General features: G+C 38.8%; 1 protein-coding gene across 5 annotated transcripts in view; it reads left to right on the top strand.

The window, feature by feature from the left end:
- The window catches only part of WWOX (WW domain containing oxidoreductase), a 688,154-nt gene that overhangs the window by 477,220 nt on the left and 184,763 nt on the right, over window positions 1-26,171 (top strand). The window contains exon 9 of one of the 5 annotated variants that reach the window (XM_090063747.1): window positions 6,599-6,688. The exons of the other annotated variants lie outside the window; for them this stretch is intronic. Within the exon in view, the coding sequence (XP_089919873.1) occupies window positions 6,599-6,673 (75 nt within the window). The 3' untranslated portion in view covers window positions 6,674-6,688. Of the gene's footprint in view, window positions 1-6,598; window positions 6,689-26,171 lie in introns of those variants that run through there. 5 annotated transcript variants of the gene reach the window in all.

The raw sequence follows: 26,171 nt of genomic DNA, 5'->3' as shown, positions 1-26,171 counted from the left end.
CATTCTTCAGCTTTTTCTGATGGAGTTTCACTTGATTTCCTGTGCTAGGAAAGTGAGGCATTATCCGTGTGAACAAACTCATTGCCTAAAAATCTAGGGGTCCAAGACCCCATGTTACGCTGTTGTCCTCGGGGTAGTACAGTTCTTGCCGGAAATATGCGAAGAGTGGCTGTCTGGCCATGCCTACTGAAATCCCTACAGCAGGGAAGTCCACAGGCTCTGGAGAAGTCTCTACATCAATGAATAAGGTCAGCTTCACTGTAGTTTGGGAATGTCATAAGGTTCAAGAAGGGCCAATACTTCAGAGAATCATTTTTCCACCACCAACTTGAAGGTCCTTCCACATGGTTTCCCATTGCTCACCTACCTGACCCTCTCCAACATGTTTTTCCTGGACTAGAGATGGGAAGGGGGTGCTGTTTTGAGATTTGGATAGACAAGACTTTTGGGGGAAAAAAACAAATCAAGAATCAGGCTGTCTCCACAAAAAAAAAAATGTGCTCTCTTCCCAGCATCTTCTTGTATGTGGACACATACTCCAACTCTAATTAATTTGGGTCTTGAGCTAAGAACTTAAGACATAGGTCACACTTCACCTTTAAACCATTATTTGAAAAAAAAAAACCCCTGATATTTCATTTGTGTTTTCCTGATAGATATTGAGTTCTCTCCGTATATTTGTGCATGAAGGGTTTTGCTGAGTGAGCTAGGACACTGTCTCTTTAAGTGTTTAACAGTAATTGGTTCATGTCCTGGTGTTCATTGAAAATCCTAGACATTTCATGCAAAATCTTCTTAATGAGGGGATGAATTTTTCATTCACATTAGAAAGCTCACTCTGACAAACAATTTCTAAATAAAACTTTGGCGACATGACATCCCATATTGGACTTGACAAAGAGGACAGGTGCATTAGAATAAAACTGTATGGCGATCCTTCAAGCTGTCAGCCATGAATATTTTATTTCTTAATGAATCATCTTTGTGAAATGAACTTTCTTGTTGTAGTGTCAGTGCCATTTACAACAAAAAACCTGCTCCTTTTAAAAGGTGAACTCCTTAAAGATGCTGATGCCTGCATAAAATGCTTAACCCTAGCCAAGGTATTCAGTAAATTTAATAGTGGGTTTTTTTTCCTAACTGTTTGAAATATAGACTCACAATAGCTGTTATGACGGTGTCAAATACCACCTTTAAATTCTGTTGCGTTTTCGTTAACAAAGCCAGAATTCAAGATAGATTATCAATAAGGTTCATCCTTTGGGGGATTCATTTCTACTTGAAAAGTCACAGCAAGCTTGCCTAATTATTGTTTCAGGGTTGTTTTTTTTTAATACATTGTTCATTTAGCATCTGTGGAGGCTGCCAGATTGGCAGCACTAGAGACCAAGGGCCTGCCTGTATCTCAACCAAAAGTCTAGCATGGACAGAACTAGTACAGACTACCCAATATCGCCGTGTCTTGGCATAGACCATTGCAAATGGGAAGAGGTGCACCCCTTGGCTCTTTCTGTTGATTATCAATTAGTGCTGTTTTCAGTAGGCTACAAGATGGGGCACATTTTACACCACGAATCAGCCCCAAACCACTTAGAGATTTCTTACAGGCTTTTTAAACAAGTTTGTTACATTAACTAATCGCACACTAGATTTGAGGACCTGAAGGGAGCCAAACAGCAATCTTCCATACATCCTGCTTCAGTATTCCAACAGAGTACAAATATCAGATCACTTTCTTCTTTCTCATGTTCATTAGTCATAGTAGATTTGAGTTTACTGTTTATGCTAACCATTTCACATTTGTTGAGTTACCTTACAAGCATATCTTTTGTTTTTATTTGAAGAAGATTGCTTGACTTAGAGTCTGTGGGGAAAGCTACTGCTTGGTGGATATTTTTACAAAGTATTCCCACTTGATTGCAAGCCACAAAAATGAGCTTGAGTCGGTTTAACTGAGTATTGCATCTTTTCTTTTGGCACAAAAATGTCTTGTTCCTTCATGGTTAGTGTTGCAGTCTGTTGGTGGATATCTGTTGGTGGTATCTGTCAAGATCAGACCCCAAATTTGTCAGTTTGCCCATGGGTTGAACTGTGTGAGTTTATTTGGTGTTACAAAAACTCTTCGCTTCATATTCCCTGTGTCTATTGGGCATTTTCTGTCTTGCCCCCCTAGGCGTCAGTCCAGATCTCTTTAAAACCAGGGCAAACATTCAAATATATTTCACGAGGAGTAGAATTAAGAAACTACCCACAAGGCCTGTAGCTCTCGCCCTAACTCATTTTCTCATGTGGATCCCCTCTCTGTATTCCACATTCTCTGCTTCACTACCACACCGTTCTCTAGATAGAAATATTCTTCCCTGCCATCACCACCAATGGAAAGAACACGTGCCCTGATACTGGACCCCTTGAAGACAGTGACAAAACTTGTACTGACTAATTGGACTAGGCTTAGGCCACAACACACTTTCAGAATCATACTGCTGTTCCTCCCATGTTCCCTGATCATGCCCTGGTGAGTTTGTAATTCGTTCTTCAACCACTGACTTTGCATATGTTGGTTGCTAAGGACTTTATAGGAAAATCAGAATAGAGCACAATAATGAAATCATTACTCAGCCTTAAAGTGATTCATGAAATAGATCCCAGTGGCCCCCAGTGTTTTAGGGGTGTGGGTTGTAGCCATGTTGGTGTAAGGACATAGGCAATGTCGGTCTAATAAAAGATGTCAGATTCACCCAAAGAACCTTGTCCCCCTACGTTTTAGTGGTTTCAACTGTTAAGACCATAACCTTTAAGCCTCTAATCTTTCAAGCTGCTACTTATAGATGAACACAAATGCCTTGCGCAGGTATACCATTTCAGATAGGATCCATGTAGATGTACAAATCTGGCCTTGGAGCCTTGGGTCAGAATCTCCCCAGATAATTCATATAATATTTCATCATCATCATCGTAGAATCATAGCAAGAAGAACCAGAAGGGACCTGTGAAGTCATCAAGTCCGGTCCCCTGCCATGGGCAGGAGTTAATTAGGCTCAAATGAGCTGAACAAGGTGCTTGTCCAGCCTCCTCTTGGATACTGCCAGGGATGACGACTGCACCACCTGTGCTGGAAGTGTGTTCCAGATTCTAGTTACCCATATGGAAAAGACATTTTTCCTTGTCTAGCCTAAACTTTTCCTCAACTAGCTTGTTCCCAGTGGATGTCGTCCCCCCAGGTGGTGCTTTTCTGAAACGATGCTCTCCCAGATCCTGCTGTTCTCCCTTGACGTATTTGTAGGCGGCTATCAAGTCACCCCTCAGCCTTCTTTTACTCAGACTGAACAAACCCAGATCCCAAAGTCTGTCTTCATAAGGCCTATCCTCCAGGCCTTTGATCATGCAGGTGGCTCTTCTCTGCACCCTTTTGAGCTTGTCCACATCCTTTTTGAAGTGCAGTGCCCAGAACTGGACACAGTCCCCCAGCTGTGGCCTCACCGACACCAAATAGATGGGGAGGAGCACCTCTCTGGATCTATTAGCGACACATCTGCTGATGCACACCAGAGTTCTGTTTGCTCTGTTGGCAACTTCATCATCCTCATCCTCATCCTCAATACATATAACATTATCTTCAATTAGTAAATTCAAATAGTGAAATTTTGGCCCCAGTGAAGTCAATAACAAAATTCCTGTTGATTTTGGAAGGACCAGAATTGCATTTATATGCTTTGGCTCTTAAATATATTATTATTATACTGATGACTGATATTACAACTACTGAGGTGCCTAGTAGCCCTAATCATGGACCAGGAAGAACCCTACTGTGCTAGGTACTATACCGGTATATAACAGACAGATGAAGAAACCCACAGAAACAAAGAAACAATACTGATTGGCGCAATAGACAGTCGTTGTAGCACTCTGGCAGCCTCATTGTTATCACGTTTCTTCTATGCTTAGTGTCAAAGAAGAGTTTTAAGGAGGGAGGGATTTGAGAGGAGATTATAGGGTAGCGTTATGGATGTTTACAGAAGCACTTCCTGGGGATGAAGGGCAGTACTGGCGGTGCTAGTTTGAAAATCTAGAAGTGGAGGTTGGCATAATGATAGAATCAAAGGCGGGAATCAGCCTTTTAATACTAAGTGCAAGATGAGAGGTAGGGTAGAAATAACCTGTGTAGGGCTTTGCCTTTTTGCCTTGAAATGAGCTATTTTATTCTAATAAATAAATAAATATTCTATTATTCTATTATTATTCAAATAATAATAAAAGGATCCAAGCCTGTAGTGGACACCTCAGAATTCCCATTTGTTTAAGTGTGATTGACACACACTCACTGTTCTCATTGATTTAAGGTTGAGGAACAGTATGATAGATTTGTCTTACTCTTCTTTCATGTATGCAGTAGTATTTTTTGTTCTTCAGAGCTTCCTAGCTCTACTCTGGAAATTAGCAGATTATTTTTTCATCTCACTATATCCTTTCCTCTGTTTCTAGTTTTACATTAATTTAAATACACCTTCCGAACAGCCCTGCAAGGACTAATCAAATAAACTTTAAAAGATTGTGCTTGATTAAATTATTTTTATAATGAGTTCCTGTTACCAGGGAATACAGAGTTAAAAAGGTGATATCACTAAAATTAATTAGCATAAGGCATGCTTGGACTGGTAGAAGTGACTGGATCTTAATCAATAGCAATATGATTACACCCATGCAGCAATTATAAATTATTTAAAACAGTACCCCTAGGTTACTGACTAGTTGCCTTTAAATTAAATTCTCTGTCAATAATTGATGCAAAGAATTAATGTGAGAACACCTTCAGTTGCTGAAACTTTTTAAGGTGGCATAAAATATTGAACTGTTGCCTGTCATTAGCAGCTATCCTGTCTCTTTTGCGTAGCATCGTTCTTTACTAAATTGGTCGAGAAGGACCTCCAGAGCATGAAAGATGACTGATGATTCTGAATGCAATCTTCACTCCTCTTCTAAGGACAATGACACTGAAAAATAGAAATTTGGTATGTGTGTCTAAAAACCAAGAGGAGGGAGGCATCCCTTAGCCAGTTTGGCTTTCAAATATGTAAGGAGAATAGGTTCTTGGTGTGTTTTTGTGACTTTCCTAGATGAGGGCATAGTGGAAAAATTAGTCATCAGCAGCCTGAGCACCATTTAGAAACCTATTGATGAATATCAGGGCTAGGTTTTTACACTGTGGAAAGACACAAATGCCTGCTCCTATATGTGAGTGACTTCATCCTTCCTTAATTAATATGTTTATTGTTTATAGTTTACTGCTCAGAGTTCTGTAGATATTGTCATATACACCTGAATTTAACTGGTTTTAAGAGGTAGAAAGGAAACTTTGCAGCTGTATTCAGGAATATAAATGACAACACAAGGTTTTGTTCCAACTGTCATTGAAGCCAATTGTAGTGCTTCAGTTGTCTTCAAAGGCTTTCAGTTGTCTGTGGCACGGACAAGTTCTTACAAATTTTGCCTTGAAATTTCGTAACTTAGTAATTCCATTTTGTTCCAATGAGCAAAATATGAAAAGGACTCCAGTTTTTGAAAGGTCCCGTGGTGGGCTTTGCAACATTGTGCCCATAATAGTTGTAAATGTTCTCAATGTCACTGCAGCTTTTTTATGTCAAAGAGCACTTTGCTGCTAAATATTTCAATTTTTTTAAAACCATAGTACTGATTTTATTACACCTCTCTTGTCCTCCCAACCAACCTTCAGTTTTCAAGGTGATTTCCATGCATCGTTGTCTTGTTGCTTCATGTAGTGGTGGAGACATGGACTTCCTTTAACTGGCTCTTATTTTTTTCTCCTTCAAATGGCTGTCTATATGCCACCTTCACTTCACCTCAGGACCTTGATCAGACACCTTTTGCCTTAGCAACACATATAGGGCACATCCTCATGCTCTTTGGTGATGGGAGACAGGGCAATGTATGCTTCTTGTTTCTCATCTCTTTTTAACAGTCTTGATTAGACACCGCTGCCATCTCACGCTCATGGCCTAAAGACCTTCCCAAAACCTTCCATTCAAAGGTCTTATTAAATGGGGGAAAATATTTTTATACCCACCTCGTGCTCCTCCCTCCTCTCTCTCCCCCAGTTTGGTGGTCAGTGCTGTCAATGAGACAAAGCCATTTAGCTCAACTCCAAAGGTTGGATTTAATGGGGAGAAAGTCATAATCTTCCTCCAGGCTGTATTTCAGAACTGCAAATTACCAGGCTGTCTTTGCTGGCTATGAGTTCTGCATTTTATGAGCATATTGCTAATGTGACAGAGTCGCTACCATTGGAAGAGAAGGAAGACTTATGAGCCCTTTTCATAAGCAGTAGTCAAGACTTTGTACAAACAGGTCAAGAAACTGCTGATACTTCCCCATAATCCATGGCTACATCTGTTGTTATGATATGTTCCTCCTGGCAGTTAGGTTTGGGCTTTCCTAATGCTGTTAACCACAAAAACTGATGAAACTCTTCACATGCTTACAGTTGTGCTGGGCTATAGTGAGGCATATGGGCACTACCATGGCAAAAGATCTGTGATCAAGTGCTTGAGGTCCCTGGATGCTTTTCTTTCTCTCTCTGCAGATGCAAGTGTCAGACAATTCCAGTAAACATGAGAGTGATGATGACGACGGTTTTGTAAAGTGCCTGCACGTTTGAGCTTAAAAAACACCACAAAACCACTAAGATCTACGATGTGTAAAAGCCAAAGCTATATCAAGGCATTGACCTAAGCCCACGGAAACCAGGATGTTTTAAGAATTAAGCCTGAAACTCTGAGAACATTTCCTTATTCTTTGCTTGTTTTGGAACCCAGCAAATATATGTACAAATACAGGCAGTGTTGAATTATCTTAGGAGGAAAATTCGGTTGTGTTTGCATCATTCTCTTTTCCAGGTTGTCTAATGTCGTAATCCATGCATCAGATAGTCTAATTTAATAATAAATCTTTTTAACGATTCTGTAGAGCTAAAGATTAATACTAAAAAAGCAAATTACTTCATGTTATTTTCAGTTCATATTTATAAACAGCTTCAAGTTTATGCTTTATCTCTCTCTATAGCAATGACCTCTAGGAACTTGGAAATCAACAGTTATATGACTTCAATTTCTAATAAAAAATTTAGAAAGAAAACTGAATGTTGTCTGGCACAGAACCTGAAGGATGGAGGGGGAATGGTGGCTTGTGTCAATTTTGTGGCTTCTTGACGTTGATTGGTTTAGCTCAGCTTCCAATGTAAGTTGGGCTAGTCTATGGATGTTAATGGTAACTCCCATAGAGGTGTAGTAAATATTATCACCAGCCAAACTGGTCTAATGATCTAGTCTAGCAGCTTGCATTCATTCAGAAATAATGCCTTTTTGTCAGAAGTTCTACTATTTGGGAGTGCAGAGGACAGATTGGTGCTATCTGTGGCTCCTGCCTGGACATGCTAGTCAACTAAAAGTCACATTGTGATCTAGGTATCTAAGAAGGGGGCCATGAGCCCAGAGCTCCAGTTCTCTGCTTGCGACAGACTTGCTTTGTGGCCACAGGCAAAACTGGTGAATTCTCTGTGCCTGAGAGTGAGGTTACATGCTACACACAAACCACCTTAAATACCTGGAATGTTAAGTAGTATTAAAGTTAGAACATACTGGATGCGTCTACATGTGACGGACACAAACCATGATGCCGCAGCCAGAGATGATTCGAGCAGGGAGTGGGGCCTGGGGCAAATCAGCCTGTGCAGGGCCCCACCCCCAGATGCGAGGAAGTTGGTGGCAGGTTTGGAAGTGGGGGTGCCAAGCAGCCAGATGTGCCCAATTCGGTGCTGGGGGGTGCTGAGTGGCCTGCTGGTTGTGAAGCCAGCGGCATCGCTGCAGCCGCTCCACCCAGCTCCGCAAGGCCTCCTAAAACATGGGGCCCATTGCGGTCACCCTGATTTGCACCCCCTTCCCCCCCCAGGAATGGCCCTGGCCACAGCTATGTCGCCATAGCGACATGCTCCCCAATATAGCACATCACTACAGCAATGTAGGGGCTAAAAATAACCATGCCCTGCCAGCATGGCACATTAACAGCTACATTAAGTTCTTCCAAAACGCGCAGTAACAGTGATGCCATAGGGGCACATGTAGATGCACCCACTGTGAGCAGTCACACATTAAGGGTTAATACCATTGCTTGCTTACACAGCTTTGACTTGCCATGAGAGGACTGGTGTGTAGGGGCATGGCGAGGAATCAGGACAACTGGGACCTATCCCTGCTCTGGATGGTAGGGGGACAGGGAGCGTGCATCTTGGGATGCTGGAGGACTGCAAACTCTCATTTTCTCTCTCTCGAGCAGACTGAAGTTACTCTAACACAAGCATGGCTCAGAGTTCATCCTCACCTGACGTGGCATAACTTTGAGATACGCCGAGGGCACTTAGCATGAGTTAACATGTATAATATGTAACTTCACTGTCAGCTTAACCATTTTTAAAACATGGATGCTAAAGCCCCAAAGGACTGATATTGAGAATTTCTTCGTTAAAATTTGTATGAAGTTTTGAAAGTATAAAATTAATGTTACTAATGTGTGTTGTTACTAACATTAGTAACACATTAATGTTACTAATGTGTGTGAAAGCCCTCACTAAATGAGTAATTGGCCCAGTGCATAGCTTTCTCGTCTTCTGCCTTTTAAATATATACATATATGTCATTACAATATGTTATAATTACAAGCAGCTCACAGTCATGTAAAGGCTGAAATAAAACTCTCTAAAAAAACCCCCAACAACAACAGTGCCTGGAAACCTGCAGTTTGAATACATCATTGATTTTAACAAACTTTAAATAAGAAACAAAGATTTCATTTACCCAGTAGTGTTTATAGTGTTTGATAAAGAACTTGCATGTTCACTCATAGAAGCATCAGCTGCTATTTTGGGCCGAGAATGCTGATTAATTCTGATTAGTCAGAGGCACATTAAAGTTTCAGTCTAAGTAAGCACTCCACTATGTTCATGAATACACTGATGGTATGTTTACTTTGACTCAAGCTTTTGTGTCTAATTCATAAAGTAGACTCCATTTATTTCTTCTTATATATGATTCACCATTGTTAAAGCACATTCCTAGTCAATGAAACACAAGATATGCAAAATATGCAATAAGTAAGCTCATGCTTAATTTCGTATAGTTAAACTGAAGTTATAAAAATATGTATGATATGATTTTACATCTCTCTAATCTCATTCTCTTTCTCTGTCTTGTACATGAGAGACTTCTCAGCACGCCAGAGCAGTCACAGTAACACTCTCCAAAAGGAGGTTTCTTCTCCTCATTGCAAATAAATTACTTGGAGCTTGGTCTTCACTTTCATAGTTACTCTTCAGTCATTCAGTGCATGCATAGTGGGAAAATTAACAAATGGCTGAATGTATTCATCCACTCACCCATTAGCCTAGTCTTGAGTGCCAGTAACTTCACATACAAAACTCCTAAGGTGGTGACTAATTGGTAATTTTATGGATTCTTAAGCAAGCATGGAAAATATTTCAAGTTGTAGAGCTTATGCTTTCATTTAATATTTGAAAAAAATCACTTCTTTCCTTTTTTCTGCCCATGTGTGACTCCTTCTACCACAACACCCAAAACTTGTGGAAGGTAGGAGGTTGAAATGAGATTAGATTGGGAAGCCATTTTTCCGAATATTAAAAAATATATGTTTAAGCAAGAAATTAGAAATATTAAAGAATGAAAAATGAAAATGGTATAATTCCTACCTCATCCCTGTCAGCTCCTGCTAAGCAAAATATGACCCCAGCTATTCATTTTCACCAACATTACAACAAATAGAATATAAATGGCTAGTACTTTTTAAATTTTTTTTTATTTTGTCTCAATTTTTGGGTTCCCTTTTTCATTTACAAGAAATACACGACTTTTAAAGATGGCTATCTATTGTTACAATTTGTTTTAATGTGCTGAATTATGTCAGCACAACCTGAACACTCTTCTAGTGACTATGCAACAAATTGGTTAATGTGTAAGGGGTGTCATGGTTGCACCACCTACTCATGTGTTTCTTCACCCTGTGGGAAGTTTTGAGGGAGGGAAAAGGAGGACCTGTTAAAGTAGGATGAAATGAAATCAGAGAAGAAGTTAAAGAAAAGGTGTGATATGATTGAAACCATGTAGGACAAGTGTTGTTTGTATTTTTTAGAAACTTGTGGAGTTGACCTTTTAGACCTCGAGAAGACCTCCAGTTTTCCATGTCACTGATGTTTTGAGAAATTGATGACTAAATTTGACCAGGATTTGTAATTTAATTCTCAGAATTTTCATTGAGAATGTATCTGATTAATGAGTTGTTTCCGTTTTATCATCTCAGAGGCAGTTCTACATAATACTCAAAAAATATTGTTCTGAAACATGGGTACGTGACTGAAATGAAAGCATATGTGAATTACAAAATCCTACGCCTATCAACACTGCGGCCTCAACCATATTCTTCCCGTAACACTATTCTCGTGTTGATTTACGAGAACGCATATGTATATGTGTGCATATGTGAGAACTTGTGTGTGTTGCACATCAATATTATTGCTGTTCATGAAAAAAGTCAATGTGCTTTGGTTGAATTGTTTCCATAATGATCGTATATATTAGATCTGTGTTAATGTGTAATATCCGGTTTAGAAAACCACATTACAAGGTCTGATAAATTTGTCAGTGATAAAGAATTTTCTTACAAGAGAAAAGAACTGTCTGATAAAGCAAGCCACTGAAGTTTGATAATCAGCTTCTCCATTTCTGTCTTTTGCCAATCTTTTCTTTTAATCAAATCTCAATTGCAGATAAGTTTTAGGAACTTAGCATTCACGAAGCTTTGAGTATGTATGAAGGGCATCTTGTAAACAGCACTTTCAGGGCTTAAAAAGTGAAATTAAGTTAAGTCATTAACCTTCCCTATCTTAAATGTGAGAAAACTGGCGCACAGAGCAATAAAGTGGTCTCTAGACTGGGGTTTGTAAGCTGAGATACTTGATTGCTATTTTCAACATTCATAATGACAATTGTGCTCACTCCGTTGTTGAGCACAAATTGCAAGATACTCACTCTGATGTCAGGGATTCAGTCAGTGCCTCACATACTTCTCAGCTATTAGTCTTGCCTTTCTTTAAAATTAAACACATGCACACACACATCCACACGCACACACATCTCCATTTGCACAGCGCACACAAGAAGTAGAAAGGAAAAGAGTGTAGGTTTAGAAATGCTTTTGACACTGCCCCTTTAAAGCTTTGTTTAAAACCTGTGGTTCTTATGGAACGCTAGCTGTAACTCCCCATTTCTCCTTATCAAAATTATTGTTACCTTAAATCAGCCTGAATTCATGGGCCTACCTACTTACACTACAGCCTTTGTGATTAAGTATAATTTAAAATACAATTAAGTCTAAGATACCTTGGTAAAAGGATTGGATCAGGTTCACAGTTAGGACATGGTATCAGTTGAAAGGATTTTCACTGTACTTCTTTTTAGGTACCAGCAGAGAACAAAACCCCCAGTTATTTATGAAGGGTGACTGAAAGCAAAACAATGTTTAGGCTTAAGGCAGAACCAAACGTTTAGTTAAAAGAAGGTAAGGGTATATTTTCAGCTTTTCTCAGTTGTGGAGGGGAGTAAATGGGAGGAAACACCTTCTCCTTACTCCCAGGTTAATTCTACTCCAAGTGTGACTCTCCCCAGGATAGGATGAACTGACACCTCTATCTGGAAACTCTCTCCTTTGAGAGATGGGCGAGGAAAACTGAGACCTCTAGGATGTTCCCCTCTTTCTTCACTCATTTACTGCCTGGTTTGGAACGCAGTATGGGGTGAACTGCTCCATATAAAATGAAACTCTGGCTCCCGACTCTAGTGGGAAAGAGAGGGTCCTAGTTTCTTAATCTCGGATTCTTCCTGGGACCTAACAGCAATATGCTATCGCTTGCTCTAAAGGCGGAGGTAAAAAACAAAATCCAGCCCTCCTTGACTTGGGCTACGTAAAGTTAGAACTGAACCGGCAATGGAAACATCTTCCTCTAATTTTGACTGGGCTTATTACTCCTGTATGCTTACTCCTGAGCAATATGCCAGGCCTTGAGCTCACTAGTATAAATATGAACACAATTTAAGCTTGCATATTCTCTGATACGGTTTCACACTATATATTTAGTTTCCGTATAACCTAATTCAGGGTTGTTGGTAATACATATAGTTTTTCTAATCCTAAAGGGCAAAGAATACTACGTAGCTGATATAACTAGGTAGAACAGTGTGAATTGTGAATATTTGCAAAGATCTGCAGATTTCGTTAAGTGAAGGAATTCATAAATAATTCTGAATCGCAAGTAAATCTGAGACCTTCAAGATCAGTTTGCCAACATTTGTGAATGGCAACAAAAGGAAAGAAATTGTGAAGTAAATTACTTGTGAACAGTTAACTCAGTCCTATTTATAACAGTTTAATACTTTAGGGATGAGGGAGTATAAATCAGTGCTCGCATAAGGACAACACGGATAGATGTGTGGGTAAGAGGTCTAATGTAAACATTGTATATGTCAGTAGAAGAATATCGAGTAGGAATACAGTGATGTAACTTCTGTGCATAGTCCTGGGGAGACCTATACAGCATTGTGTAGAGAGCTGGACATCCACATTTCTAAAGTGTTTGGGTGATGCTGTTGTTGTGGTGGTCTGGGAGATAGGCAAGAGGCAGGTATTCTTGTCTGTGATGTCTTTTTTTTTGATTAACTGGTATGGCATGGTTGATGTAGGCATAGGCAAGCTTTCAGATATTATAGTAGCCTTCCTGTGGCCTCACATTTCTGGCCACTTTTCTAAAGGAAGTTAAAAAATCAAAAGGGGTTCAGAAAAGAGCTGCAAGAATGAATTAATGTCTGGGAAGCCTACCTGAATGAGTTAAAGTCAAAATATTTTCCAGAAGTTTTATCGAAAATAAGGTTAAGGGGTGTGTAGACTGTAGTCTGTAAGTACCTATCTGAGGAGAGTCCATGCTGCCTGATGTCTGTAAATCCCAGACTGGATGTCTTTCTAATAAACAAATTATGGGTCTGATGTAAGAATCACTTCATGAAACCCCACACAAGAAATCAGACAAGTTGATCATAAAAAGTCTTTCTGCCATAAAAATGGGAACCGAGGAATCCGTCCGTTGGGCTAGTCCAAGTGAGCAGTCTGCCTTTCCTTCTACAGTTGGGCAACTTCAAACTCAAAGACATTGGTGGACTCGGATGTTAATCAAAAATCTGATCAGGTAACTTAATGGAAAAGTTTCGTTCCTTGGGGTAGCTGTGCTCGTCTGAACCACCCAGGAGACGTGAAGACCCTATACATGCATTAACTTTGCATAAAGTTCAAGGAATTAAATAAAACATTGGTTCTGGGCAGTTGCCTGTAGGAACAGAGAAACAGAAGAATACCACTGAAGTTCTGGCTTTTTCTCATTGAAACCACTGACATTTTAATGTAATGTAATTTTTAAAAATCTGTTTTCCATTGTATGGGTTTGAATAAAATCCTAAGATTACAGCATTTGCTGTAAGAAGAAAAAAAGAAGGAAAGAAAAACCCGAGGGAGAACCTTGTTGGGTATGGAATGAAATGGCCCCTATAGCCACCTAATTGCAGAACAGGTTGGACCTGAGACCAGGTAACCATTTTATAACCTGATTTCCAATCATTCTTTACCCTAAGAGGATGCCAGTCACTGGAGGATGCTGATTTCTGATTTCCAATAAAGGGCAATTAAGAGCAAATCAACCAGTGGCAGAGTAGCAGAGAGGTCACAGTGTTTTGCTGTTGATACTGAGGTATGATTTACAGCCTCACCTTGGGCTGGGGCTAAATGCTGGCTCCAGCTGCCCCAGGAGTGATTTCTGGTCATCAGCTAAGGAGCCATAGGTGTGTGGATGTGTAATACTAGTCATATCACTCCCTTGGCATCTAGGCTTGGGTTATAACTTGGACTTGAATTCTTAAGTGTGAATGTACAGAGGTAGTGTTCTCAAAGAATACAGTACAATCACCATTAGGTAACTATTTTTTAAAATGTAAATGGAATAAAGAAGAGTCAGGCACTTGAAAACCCAAATGTGTGTTCCAAAGAGTATCAGTGATATACATTGAAGAGGATTAGAAAAATCAGTAGCTGTTCACAGTATGTTTTGAAAATGGGCACCAGTGCTTTTTGGTATGATATTTTCCGCATTGACATCAGTTTCCAAATTAACTTTTTTTTTTTTTCTTATTTCACTTTGGGATTCTGCATCTTCCATTTTAAAGTTTAAATAGATCTATACTTTCCCTGAGGAGTTATGTGCAAACTAATATTAAGATTAAAATCTTTTATGTTTGTTCTGTAGCTTGAAACAGAAAACTAGTGCATAGTCTGTTTTATCCCACTGGCTCTCTAAGGTTCAGGTATTAACATAAATACAGCCCATTAACACTTGTTCCTCTCTGTCAGGACATAAATTAAGTCTGCAGGTGTTCCATGAAGCTTTACCCTTGGTACTAATTAAGCCTTGATAATTAGGTTTGTTAAATTCAGGCCTTTAAGCTTATATTCCCTCTTTGGGCTACCAAAACGGAGATTTGCAACATGCAAGGCCTATTTCTGCATATTTTTTTCTTTTTATAGATAAAACAGTATTTATTAATAAACTCTTCTCGATTTAGAAGGTTTGGGGTTCAAAACCTAAAAAGAACTTGGGCATATATTTATATCAGAGTACTTCCCTTTTTTGGTAGACTATAGTCATTGTAGTGGAAAGTTTCCAGCCTTTGTTTTCCATATGTTAAACACACAGATGCTCCAGAGAAATTATTGTGATTCCAAATGAAATGAAATATCATTTGGAAATGTGAAAGTTGATAAGAATGCAATTGTAAACTGATGCATTTAACTACTATAGAAGTTTAATTTAACAAATATGCAACATATACTGTAAAACAATAAAACCTTTTTCTTTCCTTTTTATTTATTTATTTGGCCCAGGGACAAAAATGTAAACATTTTTTATTTTTCTTTAAGCAAGGGGTTATTTTTTCAAGATGCTGTATCCACAGGTCAGGTGACCTCAGTCCTAAATAAAAATAATAATTAGACAAGTCTAGTGGGAAGTCAGTCACCTGGGAATAGGGTTATTTGTAACACATTCACAGAACATTTAATAGTCTAATCAAAATGGATTTCCTTGCCACTTAATCTTTTCTCTTTTGTTTCCCCATAAATATATAACCTATCAGATCAAATGTTTGATAAATGTCATTTTTCATCTACAATAAATGAGACCATTGCAACAACTCTGTTAGAGGTACTTTAAATGTTATTCATGGCAATCATGCTAGCTTAATGCTAATAGCCTTTCATATTTTTTTTATTCATAGGATATTAAGTAAAATCACATTTTTAATCAAAAGTAATTTAAAGAAAAAGATGAAAAGGAATTGAACGAAGGAACGAATAAATAAATAAATAAATGCCACTGGGGATTTTCAGACACATTACTTTCCCATCCTTCATGTTATTTAGTGTTTTATTGACCAGAAAGCCACAATTAATCATTTTGGGCAAGAGCCATGTTTTTGGTAAGCAGAAAGATTTTGTTCAGATGTATACCGATGTCATACAGGTTAGGTGTAATATTCAAAATAGTTTTGGTTTTGGTTTTGGTTTTGGGGAGGGTGGGGGTTGGTCTGATTTGATAGCATAAAATGTTAAAGGTGGTGGTAATGGTTATTGTTGCTTGTTCGTTAACTTTTTCAGAAGAGAGAATTAATAGCATGGCTACTAGCTATGTTGAGAACAATTATGTTTCTGGAATATAACAAAGAAGGGAAGTTGGAAAAGCATAAGAAGAGCAAACGATCAATTTTATATTATTTTATATGGGGCCTATAGATTGCCCTGGAATGACTAATGCCAGGAAAGCGACTAAGCTACCTGCTCACCACCTGTTGACAGGAAGAAGATTACAGTATACACGACATTATTTGTTGCCAGGAAAATTTACTTTGTGTTCCTCTTTGCAGCATTCCTATACTTGTAATGAGAAATATTGTGCTATACAGTACAGCTGGAATACCAGTTCCCTAAATACAGCAGTAAATGTTGAGGTTTTTAATGATGACTCTTGTGAGAGAAATCATCATTCTCAAACTACCGTAGCAGTGAGTATATTTAATAGATGCCGTTTGTTAGAAGTCATTGGGTAGATTTGTTATATGAGTACAGCAATATTCAGCTCCTAGATATTGACTGTTTAAAACAGGGGTTCTCAACTTTTTTTGGACCAGACCCATTTTTAAACATCAGTGACCAGTCCCGACCCAGTGCCCCTTGCTCCCAACCGCTGGTCCCTACTCCCAGGCCCCAGCCCCCCCAGTGTGTGGGTCAGGGTGGGGGTGTAGGGGCAGGAGGGGCCCCAAGCAGTTCCTCACAGGAACTTTGCCACCCCGCAAGGGAAAACCCACTATTTCCCACGTTTTTCCCCTTTAAAGGAGAATCCATTTTTAAAGTTTGTTTGCTACCCTTCCATATATTCTTGTGACCCACGGGTTGGTTTAGAATAAGGTAAGAATTTGATTTAGGCAACAGAGTTTGACCCACAACATTCAGTTCTACGCAGTTCGACAGTGTTTGCCTCCGAGGAATGAACAAACCGCTTGGTTTGGTATGAAGTGATTTCAGTGTCTTGAAGAGTCTGGCTACTTGCTAAGTTATAAACCTCGATCCTGTGGGAATTAGAGGAAATAGTCCATCTTTTGTATTTTCAGCAGCGTGGTTTCAAACCTAGTCACATTTCTAACGTTCATATTTACCTTATATTATTTCTAACGTTATATTTACCATATAAACTGGGAGCGGATATTTTTAGTTACTACCCAACCAAATTCTCTTTCCTTCAGCCTGCATCGCACGTGGCTAGAACCGTTGTATAGTCCTAGAACTTGTGTATAGTCCCATATATTGTTCTGCGACACTACGTGTTTTTCTGAAACACCGTATCTGCCCAGGTTTAAGATGGTAAATATTAATAAACCCTGTCTTTTATACAGTAATTGGCATTAGTGAATATAGTTAAGAAAATATTAACCAAATGAGGCATTCCTGGTTAATTGCCTCAAGGACAAAGAGATGGTGATTTTTTTTGTCTACAATGAAGTCTTGTTCTGTATATCCCTCAGCTCCATGTGGGGAGAGAAGAAGCTACAAGGGCTAAAAGGTGGACGGGAAGCCAGGGGTTAAGGCATTTCAAAATGTCAGGCAGCTTGTTATATTGCAGTACATCATTTTATCCCTGGAGACCATTGCTGAGGCCTAGGCCAGAGCTATATAGAGAGCAGAAAATTTGACACAAGCTTCCAAATTTCTCTTTAGCTCTCTTGGGCTGCAACCCATATGCCATGGTAAACCATCCGGCTTTGCTCCACTGAGACTTCAGGACAAAGCAACTCAGTATTTCCTTCTTAGTAAAAGTGTCTGTTCTTTTTCTTCACAGAAATACACTTTCCCACCCACTGTCTTCTCAGAACGAAAATAGCCTCTCTCTTTCCAATTGATAATGCATCTTGATTTGCATGCTTCTTGTTTTTCTGTTTGGTTTTTAACTTAAGCACTAGAGCACCAGTGGAATTGCTGTTATCTAAAAGCATATTCTGACGTGATATAATCATGGGTAAGTTTAGCATTTGGAATATCAACAGATTACCTTGTAGTTGCCACTTGCTGTCCAAAGTAGTGTGCAATTAATTCTGAAATGGAAATGTTAAACTGTGTTTAAAGAGATCCTTCAAAACCCCCCAGCTTCATTGAAATGTATGTCTGAGATGAAACAGGGATTCCTGCGTGATCTATCAGGGCTCTGATTCTTACAAAACAAATACCGATGGACTTGCTGGCAGTGAGAGCATCTGAGTTTAGTGGGATTGCATACAGTGTCAGGGACCTAGTCACTGTGAGTAAAGAGGTTGGGGTGCAATGAGAGGAATCCGCCTTTTCTTCTTATTCCTTTTGTTTTTCCCCCAAGTTTTGTTATTTTTTGGTATACAGACCAAGGGGCCCATTGCAATCCCTGTTGTCATGTGAGATCGAGATCAAGATCATTTATGATTCCTTTTCCCTTGTGCCATGACTGCATAAGGAAGAAAGTATATATCAAAATTACTGTTCGTGATCTGTGGAGTTAAAGCTAAGTATAGTCACTAAGATCTCACTGGGCCAGAATCTCATCTCGCTTTCCATAAAAGTATCTCTGTGTCGGAGGAGTCTTTTGGATTCTCATCATTGCCAGACGACCTAAGGCAGGCAATTTACCCTGTTCTCTCCCAATCTGCTCTCACGTCAGGTTCAGAAAAGTGCCAGGAGTCCATTAAAAGCTGCTGTTTAAAACCTCTAAGGTTGCTCTAATCTACCTGGGTGTCAAATCGAATGACAGGACTTGGGTGAGGAGGCTAGAAAGCCTCCTGCTCTCCTCGAGTTCAGTTCTGCAGCATCATTTGATCAGACAAAAGTAGCCACATATTTTGTTCTGGATTCATGCACCACGCTCATCTGAGCACCCTCTAGTGACTGTCATGTGTGGTTCGTTCTTTCCTCTCTTCCCTGAAGAAATGTGTACAGTATCCTGGGGGTGGCAGTTAGTAGGTTTTTCATTTCGGCTTTTTGTTGTTGTTGTTGGGGTTTTTTATTTTAAGTGTGTGCATGCTTGTGCTTGATACTGTGTATAGAGGAAACAAGATCAAAGCATATTGCCTTATGCTTCAGGTAAAAGGTCCTGAGCGTGCTGGTTTCTGTATTTCCTGTATGAATTTCTGAATGAATATCAGAATTATGCTGAAATCCATCCACTTAACAGTGCCTAAGTGACAGGCCTCAGAAAGCAACTGCAGAGTGGGATCATGCCCAACAGGATCCCACAGAAATACCTTCTTGGCCTCATGTTATTCAATATATAAATGATCTGGAAAATATATTTAAAATAATTTCTGGAAAAAATTAGCAGGTGAGACAAATGTTGCCAGAGTGGTAACAGATGCTAGATATGGGCCAGTTATACAGAGTGGTCTGGTTTGCTTGATAAAGTAAGCTCCTTTGAACCCCATGCATATTAACAAAGCTACCTGCAAGGGTATTTTTACATCTAGAAGCAAAAAATGGAGATTACGTTTATAGGACAGACGGACTGAGAATATTGAGTAGAAGTAGTCGGGGATATAGTAGAAATATAGTTGAGGATGATCCTGCTTTGAGCAGGGGGTTGGACTAGATGACCTCCTGAGGTCCCTCCCAACCCTAATGTCCTCTGATTTCTATGATTTTATGAAGTTTGGAGGTGTTACTGCCACTGCATGCAGTATTAATGTGCCCGTTACTAAAATATTGTTCCTAGTTCTGGTATCTCTGCTCTTTAAAAAAGGACATTGACAATCTGGAAAGGGTTCAAAAAAGAGACACAAGAATGATTCAAAATCAGGGAAAGTTGCCTCATAATAAGGGACTACAGAAGCTCCATCTATTTAGCTTAACAAATTCAGGCCATGGATAAGCTAGTGTCCTCAACCCTCTCTTCCCCCCAATTATTGTAATTAAACACTGAAACAGTTCAAGGATGTAGTGGATTCTCCATCACTTACCACCTTAAAATGAAGGTCTGATACCTTCCTAAAACCTCAACCAGAAGTTATAGGAAATAAACTTCATGCAGGAATCCATTAGCTTAAGTATCTAATAAAGATCAAATTTAATCGTATACTGGCCCCCTTTGGCCTTAAAATCTCTCTCTCTCGCTCAATCTTTTTTGTTCCTAGAAGTGTCATTTACCCACACAAATCCCAGCTGCTTTGAGTAGGCATAAGTGAGGAGTGAAAGACACCTTTAAAAATTACTGCTGATGAGTAGCTTATTTAACGCTAGCATGAAACATATTCTTTAAATTGTATATAAATATTTTTGTTTTCTTTTTAAGTCCCATAGTTGAAGTGCATAATTCAAAGTTTAAATTACAAAAGCAACCATATATATTTCCTGTTCATCTTGTATGTAAGTACATGCAATTGTATTAGATAAGTATAGCACAGCCTCCTATGCAGTAGTGAACGAAGATCAACCACTTCTGTTTACCTGTGAAATTGCCTATTACAATTACAATAAACACCATAAAAATGACTTTTTTGACTCTCCTCTGAGAAGAAGTTTCAATTGATTACTTCATGTAAAAATACCTTGCGAGTAATTGTAAATATTTTAGGTAGATTTGTTCTGACATTACTTGATGTGTCAAACTCGCTGAAAAAAAAATGATACAGTGAAATGTTAGAGAAAGTCAACTTAAAAAATCTAATTTAAAAAAAAATGCAGAAGAGACGTTTCAAATTCTTTGCCTACCCAGAATCCCACTGCCAATTGTTGTGGTTTTACAGACGCCTTTCCTACGGTTGAATGTTTTCCGCTTCCCTCCTTATCATGAAACAGCCATGCAAATTGGGAAGCTATATAGAAAGGTGATGGGGAAACATTGCCTGTACACAAAGAACCACATCCTTGGCTGGCGTAAATCAGTGTAGTTCCACTGACTTCAGAGGAACCAAACCGATTGATGTTGGTGGAGGAGCTGGTTTAAGATGAACAGGAATGAGCACAGGACACAAAATTAAAAGAAAAATGGAGAGGAAAGTATGCTATCCTTTAATCTTGGTGAATCACTGTCATCTTAGATGCAGCTTTCATTTACGTTTGCCTACATTTGGGCTTTCTTTGTTTTTTCTCCCGATAAATGCAACCAGCTACGTCAAACGTCTCTTTGCTTATAACACTCCAGTTTCACACTCCAAAACGGTGCTTTAGCAAATCTTCATGTCCTAAGACCAAGATGCATATGTTCTTTGAACCGATGTTGGCTCTGTACCTCATATTCAAATTCAAATCATTGACCAGCATTTTGTACCTTCTTTAATGGTGTTGTTGTACGTGGACTGTGATAAGAAAAGGGCATATGCTACCACTAAAAATTACGCAGATAAAATTCAGATCCTGTTTCATATAGCAGGCTCCCAGAATTGTGTGCTTACTGTTCAGCTGTTAAGATTGTTATTAAACTTTATGGACCATAAACCCCATGGAAACAAGGAGAGTGAACAACCATGCTATTACAATAGTGTCAAAATAGGAGACATATTTCATAGTCTCAAAACTGTAAGTCTGCTACACTCAAAATCTCAGGACTCGCTGGCTGCCTCGAACTACAGAGTTATTTTATCTCCAAATTAAATGCAAAGTTGCTAATACATGGAGCCTAGAAAATATGTTCTTTTTAGTTTAAAGTTCAACTTCATAAATCTAGCTCTACAGATCTGCTTTCTGAAATGGAGCCGATTTTTTTTTTTTTTATTTAAATATTTGTCAGACATCCATCATCTCTTAATATTTCCTGTCATGGGAATCTACTTAATTCCAAACTAAATCCATCTTGATTTCCACTAAATGCACAGACTTACTCAATACAACAACAGAACCCTGATTAGGGGAGACAGACAAACAAGAGGATGAAAACATGTTTGACACATTGTTGCGGGGGTGGGAGGAGGGAAAGTTAAAATGCTAAGTACTGTCTGGCTCAACACCGGTATGTATTTACTTTCAAATGTATTTATTTTGAGAAAGGAACTGTCAAGCTTTGTGTGTGAATGTGTTTTAATGCGTTCGCAGACCTGTCTCTCCTATGTATATATTTGCCTTTCAGTGTCCCAGTGCAAATTGGTGTTGATTGGGCCACGTTATAGCAATTTAAAAATAATCTTTCACACATGCACAGTAAATTTTTAATAACAACACTTTTAAAAATAACTCTCCCCAAATATTCTAAAGGAAATATATCACTGTGCTACTTGTGTGCATGTGGAGTTTTTTCACCACCTGGGAAGGTGGGGGGGGGGTGGGAACAGATGGTGAGCCCTGCTCCTTTCAATAGTATATTGTAAGGTGCATGCAGATACTGTTTTGGTTTTGGCATTCCTGATCTGTCTGAGCAAATAATGAAAGATGCCATTTTAATTTTATTAAAATGTTGTCCTAGAAAAGCAATGCAAAACGAATGGAAAGTAGCAAATTGTAGCGTACAGAAGGAAAATTCAAAATTAAGGTTTCCTATAGAATCTAGACTGTGCCCCATTTGTGCGTATTCATTATTTTATACTATTTAATTAGGCGATCACATGTTGCTGTTTCCCCTGAGGTTTGTGAGTTCTCCCTCTGAAAATCAGGTCTCTTAATTAAGCATCTGAAAATAGATGTAAAAAACCCTAATGGTAGGCATTGTAGTTTGAAAAATTTTGACTTCATTTTACAGGAAATGAAAATTAGTGCTCCTTTCCTATTGACATACTTCCTACATGCTAATGATTAACAACAGGACTCCTTAACGACTTAGCATGTTCTTTTGCCTACTACTGTTTTCTAGTAAATATGCTAGAAGACGTCTGTATTAGAAGCATTTTTCTGACAAGACGTCTTCATAAAATTTCAATAGCTAAAGTGACCAAATACCACAGAAATGGATTTGCTTTTTCAAGGGAATTTTGCTATTCTGTCTGCTGTTTGTATGGCAAGCCATATATTTGACTTCAGAGAAAATGCCATATAAAATTTGTATTGCCTCATTCTGTTGACCTTAAAATCTGCTTATGTTAGCAGCAGTATACTTGAAAAAAATGTGATTTTTCTGTGATTCTAAACATTATTTTCATCTGTCTGGGATTTTTTTTTGAATGGCACATTGTTATTCCACAGGGCAGTCATACATGTAAATTGACCTCCTGTTGTACGATTCTTGATAATTACATTTATTTTGATTGCTTTTGTATATCACTTAAATAATACTAATGATAACTAGTGAGTCTTACTTAGGAAAGTGTTAAGGACTGCAGGGCAAATTTGTAGGGAAATGGGTGCAGCTACAAGGGTTTTCTAGGGAAAAGCAGGCAGGGTGTATAAAGCATGACTTGTTTTTTTGTCAAACTGAGCCTGCAATTCAGTTATAATATAAAATTGTGCAGGAGAAAATGGTCCCTTTCCTAGGTGTGTCCTTCCCCATGATTTCTGTCTTATATAACAGTATCATATTACTGCATGCAGCTTAGTCCAAATACACTTGCAAAATCATTTAAAATCGTAAGCGTGGTCTGTGGAGTATACTGCTCCCAAAAAAGTGAATTCATTTTTTAATGTACCATCTGTTGCTACAGTGGAGCACAAAGATAAATAGTTGGGAAAGAGAGAGAGAAAGAGAACTGACAAAAAAGAGAAATGGGTTTTGATTTGCCCTTTCATCACACACATAAAACAACATAAGCTCAATCAATGCACAGAAATGAAAGCTAATACATAATAGTGGTTGGTCCTGGTATTTCTCCACCTATTGTTTCAAGTCCTAATTAAGAAAGAGGAGTTCCAAGGTAATGTTACTCCTTCTATATACATAAGCTGAGCCTGTTTGGTAGAATGAACTGAGGAGCTGATAATTGCTCCATCTTGATAAAGATGAGCTAGGAAACCAGTACAAAATATATGTGGCCCTGGTGCCCAGGAAAACGGAGAACCAACACGTGAACAAACAAAAGACTATGGCAGGAAGTTTTAATCAGTCCTTTTTATAAAAGGAATTATGATGGATAGCCGAGGCTTTTTGAAAGGGGTTCTCTTCAGTAATGTCATGCTTTCAGGAGCTTGTTAGACAGCTTAAAGCTGTGATTAATATTTAGAAAAATGATATATGGGCAGACTTGAAGGCTGAGATTATTTACTGTGTGTAATTAGCTAAGGTTCTTAGTTGTGAAAGGCATTTTTGTGGAATTTACACACAAGTAACAAAGCTCCATCAGTGGGGTTTATTAGTAATAAAGTCCTCCTGGAATTGAAAAGAAATTTTGTAAAAACCATTATTCAAATGTTTAAAAAGGAATAACAAAGGAAGCATGTGTATAAGCCTCATTTCTGGAGTATGTGCTTCTATAGAGATTTTTAGTGAGATGAGTCTCTCTCTTCCTTCCCTTAACTTTCCTCCTTGCAGCCTGCCTTATGTTTCAAGTGAACGGCAAGTACCGCCAATCTTAAGAGATTATTTAAGCAAGGTATATTGTGTTTTCAAGGAGACGTTCATTGTCAGCCCTGTGTGGTTTCAGTAGCTGGTTGTGAAAAAGTGGAACTGGGAGGATCGGTTTTTTTCCCCTGACTGGAGGAAGCCCATGCTGACCAGGTGGGAGAGACGGCCATGAGATCAAATATAGTGGTAGCGGGACCTGTCTGTTGCCTCTTCCCGTCACTTTTTAATTTTGAGGGTCAATCAGCATTAAAAAAAATAGGCTAGAATCTGATATGTTTGGGAATTACTCTTCCCAGAGATCACAAGAGAACTGGACATCACCAGTAAACTAGCCACTAGAGTTAAATGGCTCTTCCTAGGCAGGGCAAAGACCTGAATTTCTGTGCGAGTAGTGGGAGACCAGTGGCAGATCTGGTACTATGAACAAGCGTATCAGAGTGGGATAAAAACCCCTGAGTTGTGGCTGATGTAAACTGGGGTTAGAGCAGCAGAAGATTCTTGACATAGAAATTCAAAGCACCTTTGTGTCTTTGCAACTCCCAAGTGCTGGGATAAACACCAGGTTAGCCAAGAATTCCTGGCAAAAAAATCTTATACAAACTTCCCTGCAGCCGTGTCCATGGTATCCCTTATTTTTTTACTTTTCGCTGTTATCCAGCGATAACCTCAGAAGTGTAGCAACTCTGATAGAGCTCTGAACACAAAGCATCCTCCCTTTTCCTATCTCAGAATCCAAGTGAAATGTCTGTATAAAGGTATGCATCAAGTTGTTTATAGGAGGAAAAAAGGAGACGGTGCCCATTTTAATAGCTTTATTGTTTCTGCGAACCTGTCTTTGCTCTTTCGGATGATAATTCTCAGACTTCTCGTACAGTAACACATGTGGAAATAACAGAATTTTGTCTGATCTCCGATGGGCTTTTTTGAACAGATCTCATGAATAGCTAGTAACACATGAAGACATCTTGGTGGGCAGTATTAACAAAAGCATGAATTGTTATTCTTTACTGACTTTCACATTGCACTTTCAGAGGTCCTTCAACTTGTTTCACTGCTACTTCGTATTTATTGTATTCTTGTTTTTAATTGTGGAGGAGAAAAATGACTCCCATATTTCTCATTTTAATTCCTCCCCCCTCCCCTTCCATCCCCCCACATTTTCTTTTTTCTTTTATCCAAGTTCTTGTATTTAATACCTATCATCATATTATCTGAGAACTTATGACTGTACAATATGGGCTGTGTTCCCAACCAGATTTTGTAGGTAGCTCTTCAATAACACCTTTCAAAAGAGAGGGGGAGGGGAGGAGAACCATCAAACATCTTTTTGAAGACTAGTGCTCTTTAAAAAAACATAAGGGAACTTTTTCCTTTTTTTTTTTTTGGTCTTTCTTTCTTTCTTTTTCAAATACTATAATGAGGATACTCAGCTCTGCAGGCAAAACAATGTCTGTTTGAACAGACATTAACTGCAAAAATGTGCTGTGTCAAAATAGATGCAGGCAGGAGGGAAAAAGCCACATTTGTTTTACTGCCTTCCTTCAGTGATTAACATTATGTGCTACTGAACGTCCTAGTTTAGTATTTGACATTTTGCAGCTAAAAGACCCGGAAAAATTTGAGAGTATTTCTCAAGAATCAGGGGAAATTAAAAGTTTGAGTAAAATTTCTGAAGAAGTGTGCATATGATTTATGCATTTTCTATTGTTCTCCCAAGTGTAAAGCATCACAGGAAGAAAGTCATAAAATACTAAATTAAAAGAATTACTGAAATAGAAAACTACCAAAACTGAAAACCAGTTGTATGTTTGTTCACATAGACTAGGGACAGAAATTGCACATAAACTGGCATAAGGGATCAGAAACCGGTATAAACCTGTAACAGAAGTTCAGTGCACTTAGACCTGTTTCAAAATGCAGAATCCACCTTAAGATAAACCTCGACAGGGCCAGATTAATGCAGAGGCAAACTAGGGCCCTGAGCTATGGGGGGGGGGCATCGAACAGTTGC

Source organism: Crocodylus siamensis, chromosome 9 (genome assembly GCF_052110815.1).
Source record: "Crocodylus siamensis isolate JL-2025a chromosome 9, ASM5211081v1, whole genome shotgun sequence".
Lineage (NCBI taxonomy): Eukaryota > Metazoa > Chordata > Crocodylia > Crocodylidae > Crocodylus > Crocodylus siamensis.
The sequence above is the reverse complement of the archived record's forward strand: the minus strand, read 5'-3'. Positions and strand labels throughout refer to the sequence as shown.